Source organism: Peromyscus eremicus, chromosome 1 (genome assembly GCF_949786415.1).
Source record: "Peromyscus eremicus chromosome 1, PerEre_H2_v1, whole genome shotgun sequence".
NCBI classification, from domain to species: domain Eukaryota; kingdom Metazoa; phylum Chordata; class Mammalia; order Rodentia; family Cricetidae; genus Peromyscus; species Peromyscus eremicus.
The window spans coordinates 195,805,762-195,810,430 of record NC_081416.1 but is presented as its reverse complement, the minus strand read 5'-3'; the positions used below and the strand labels follow the sequence as shown (position 1 = coordinate 195,810,430).

Here is a 4,669-nt window from a genome sequence, read left to right as displayed (position 1 = left end):
GGATCAACTTGAGTTGACAGCCTTCCAAAAGTTGCAGTATTTGCTATCTTCTGCCAGCAGGCATTGAGATGTCCATTTTACAGGAATGAAAAAGACAAAAAAAAAAGCCTCAGAATTTAACTCCATTTAAATATGCTGTAGCCACCACAATGACTCATAAGATTTTATCAGTACAATTTAGAATGCTATTGAGTTATTTAGTTAATTTCTTCAATGTTTTGACTAAAAAATGACTAAAACCAATTAAAGTAGAAATGGTTTATTTCAGCTTGCAGTTTGAGTACACAGTTCATCATGGGAAAGAATCATGGTATCAGGAGGTTGACGCAGCTGATTACATGGTATCTGTAGACAAACAGCAAAGAGAGATGCATGCCAGTTCTCAACTTGTTTTCCCCAGTTTATTCAGTCCAGGAATCTAACCAGAGAATCAATGGCTGTATCGAATTAGACTGGGTCCTCTACCTCCATTAACCCAGCTTTAAACTCCCTCAAAGTTGTATCCAGATTTTGTTTGCTGGGTGATTCTAGATCCTGTCAATTGGACTATCAATATTAACCATCATGTTACCTAATGTTAGACTTGCACAAATAATAAAGAACATATGTATATATTCATGAACAGAAATCAACAACTGTGACACATTGAGAGATTAGAAAAATACTATCTTTTCTATGGCAGGGAAAAGAGAGTGTGGAGATTAAGTTGGGAAGACTGATGAGTACAGTAGGACAACGTATGGAGAATGCCTGTAGAAATGTAGAGGTTGACCTCCACAGCCTTGGATTGTCACAGACTGTCAAACAGAATGCCAGGGTGCAAGCAACTGAGTAGGAGGTAACAACGGCCCACAGCAGAATTGGAATGACTAGGAAAGTCTCTGTCTTCCCAGGGAAGTCTGAGGAAACAATGGGCACAGCAAATAGACAGCATTTGTCATTTCTTCCCATAGAGGAACCTGGAAGTGGAGCCACAAACCCACATCATAAGATCAGATGCAGAACATCGGTGAAGTCAAAACGTGAATGAATAAAATGGAATTGATCACATAAACATGTTATTCTCACGTGCCAAAGATTCTGGATTTTTCTTTGCTCTTTTTTTCTATAATTCAGTTGCAGCAGTGGGACCAGAGTCCAGGCTGTGCTTGAAGAAAAACACATACCTCAACAGCTAATTAGATATCTTTAAGCATATCATATTTTTTTTAATTTTCTATGAGCGATTTTCTAGTCTTTTACATATCAGCCACAGATTCCCCTGTCCTCCCTTCTTCCACCCTCCAGCCTTCTCCCACAATCTACCCCCGATTCCCACCTCCTCCAAGGCAAGGTCTCCCCTGGGGAGTCAGCCCAGCCTGGTACATTCAGTTGAGGCAGGTCCAATCCCCTCCTCCCTGCACCAAGGCTGAGCAAAGTGTCTCAGCATAGGCCCTGGGTTCCAAAAGGCTGGCTCATGCACCAAGGACAGGTCCCAGTCCCACTGCCTGGGGGACCTCCTAAACAGTTCAAGCTAATTAATTGTCTCACTTATCCAGAGGGCCTAGACCAGTTCCATGGGGGCTCCTCGGTTCATTTGTTTCCACTAGTTTGGCTATTTGTTCCTGTGCTTTTTCCAATCATGGTGTCAATATTTCTTGCTCATATCACACTTCCTCTCTCTCATCGATTGGACTCCTGGAGCTCCACCTAGTACATGATGATCCCCAATCTCTTAGCTTTTAGAATAAAAACAAAGGGATATCTTCATGTCATGGAACTGCTTAGGCAGCATTATGACTGCAGTAACAACTGGCAATGCTTAATTTAGAGAGCCATTAACTTGCTAAACAACACCGGTCATGGGTGAGTCTAATGTTCAATAATAGATGAAAGAATATTTAAATTTATCATAACACACACATCATCATGTTAAATTACCTTCTCCTACAGCAGGGAAAATGATTCTTTGTACCAGATTTGTTATTACGGATGAGGATGAAGGGGCAAAATGTGGGAAAAAATGTGTCTAGGAATGTAAATATGTTGATTATCCACAGACTTGGATTGTCAAATGCCACATTATAGATAACTAATATGAAGGACATTGAATAGGAGAGGACAAAGGTACAGACAAGGGTCAAGATGGTTTTTGTGGCTCTGTCTTCAGGGGAGACTCTGAGAGAATGCTGGGCACTGTGAATATGTTGTAGCTGAATCTTGTGCCTGTAGAGGATGCGCATCATGAAGTCACTGGTCCAAACCATGAGACCCAAATACAGACCATCAATGAAACAATGCAATAACAGACATAGCACAGTTACAAGATTGCTAGCAACAAACGCCGAGCAGTACCCCAACTTGACTTTCTTGGTGAAGTTTTTGTTCGTATCAGGTCCAATCACATCTATAGCTGTTTTGCTGTTTAGGAGCAGATGCACAAGCCAGCTCAGTGAGCAGGACCGAGCCATGTACTTGGAGACTCTGTGTTTAAGCTTCATCCACCTGGAGTTGCTGGGGCTGATTGTGATTGCTTGGAAGCAACTCAAGAGGCAGGTGCAGTGCAGGGAAATGGCCCGGGCCACTCGATTACTGTAGAGAGTGAGTTTACATAAAAGGTCACCCAGGAGATATCGCAAGCCCAGCTGTACCATTATGTGAGGAATTACTCTTGAGATAATGACCAAGGAATTGGCTAGAATCAAATGACTTAAAATCTGGTCTTTGGGCATCAGACTTTTTCCAGTGAATACAGACATGATATATGGAAGAAGAACTGACCAGTTGCCAAGAATCCCAATAGCTGTTGGAGAAAACAAAAAGAATCCCCATTGGCAAGTTCTCAGGAACCATGTTCTTTTCACCTGAGATAACCAAATTTAACAGCATCAATACAACCAGGAAGAAGACATGTAAATGTGTATTAATTATTTGTAGCTCAAATTACATCATTGTCAATATCATGAAATTTGCAGGCAAATGTATAGAACTAGAAAATATCATCTTGAGTGAGCTAACCCAGACTCAGAAGGACAAACATGGTATGTACTCACTCATAAGTGGATACTAGATATAAGGCAAAGGACAACCAGACTACAACCCACAGCTCCAGAGAAGCTAGCTAACAAGGACCCTAAGAAGGACACATAGATAGACGAGTGAAGGAGAAAGAGAAGAGGTCTACATTAGCAAACTGGGAGTGTGTGTGTGTCGGGGGTGATGGAAGGCAAAGAATGGGGATGAGAACATAAGGAAATGGGAGGGTCAAGCTGGAACAGGGACAGGGTGGGAGAGTAAGGAAAGAGATACCATAAAAATGAAGACATCATGGGAATAGGAAGAGGCAGGGTGCTGGGGAAGTTCTCAGGAATCCACAGGATGACCCCACCTTGGACTCTGCAATGGTCGAAAGGATGCCTGGACTGATGTACTCTGGTGAACAGACTAGTGAATACCTTAACTGTTATCATAGAACTTTTATCTATTGACTTATGGAAGCAGATGCAGAGATCCACAGCTGAGCACCAGGCTGAGCTTCGGGAATCTAATTGATGAGAGAGAGGAGGGATTCTGTGGGCAGGGGAAGTGGAGATCATGATGGGAAAACATACAGAGATGGCCAGCCATGCCAGTAAAGCCCATGAACTGTGGACTAACAGCTGTAGATCCCCAGTAGGACTAGACTAGTTCCTCTGAATATGGGAGACAGTTGTTTAGCTTGAACTGTTTGGGGGGGGGCAGCAGGTAGGAGGATCAGGATCTGTCCCTGGTGCATGGGCGGCTTTTTGGGGACCAGTGCCTAGGGTGTGACACCTTGCACAGCCTTGGTGCAGGGGGGAGGGGCTTGTACCTGCCTCAGCTGAGCATGCCAGGCTCTGCTGACTCCCCATGGGAAACCTCAATTTGGAAAATGTGGGGATTAGGGGGTGGGTTGGGTGGAAGTCTGGTGGTGGGAAGAGGGAAGAGAGGGAGATTTGTGGTTGGCATGTAAAGTGAATAGAAAATTTCTACTCATAGAAGTTTATACTAAGTCACATACTTGCTTAATAAAGCTTCTGTGGTTAAGTGATGTAGTGAGGTAGGAAGAGAGCAATCAAATACCTTGTGTAGAACAAGAGACTTAACAGCACACTAGCCTGAAATTAGACGGGAGAAGGGGATAAGACAAAATTCATTGGTTCACAGGGTGAAAAGTGTCAGGCTATTAAACAATGTGGAAAATCAGGCAATGTATGAGATACTGTGTTCAAAGAAGACAGCTCCAATGAGTCAGATTTTGTGATAGATGCCGTATTTGGGTTCAGTCATTTCATCAGTCTATAATGAATAATAAGCAGTTCTTCCAAAATAATGGGAAGTGGAAGATGTAAAGAGATAATAGAACATCTAGAAAGGAAAGACTTTGTCAGTACACAGATAGCTCAATATGAAATTTCTTCAACAACATGGAGGAAAAGTGATAAAAGGTCTAAACCAGAAAATGAATGCTAGTCATCTCTCTGATGCACTTCAAAGGAGAATTTTCCATAAATTCATTTTGAAAAACTAGAAAAGTGTCTTTCAGGCTGGGCATCAAGGGAGCTGGAGAAGCTGTGTCTGAATTTGTAGTGGATTCACATACAGAGGGAAGTGCTCAGAAGCAACAGTTCCCAGAATGCCCCCCCACCCCGCCCTGCTCTCCTTGCAGTGT

General features: G+C 42.7%; 1 protein-coding gene across 1 annotated transcript; it reads right to left on the bottom strand.

Annotated features, from left to right (window-relative positions):
- Nucleotides 1–1,916: 1,916 nt before the first annotated feature.
- LOC131902732 (vomeronasal type-1 receptor 1-like) lies at nucleotides 1,917–2,868 on the bottom strand. Its single transcript, XM_059253724.1, is given in 2 exon segments — nucleotides 1,917–2,795; nucleotides 2,797–2,868. Coding segments are annotated over 2 exon segments (951 nt in total).
- Between the last annotated feature and the right edge of the window lie 1,801 nt (nucleotides 2,869–4,669).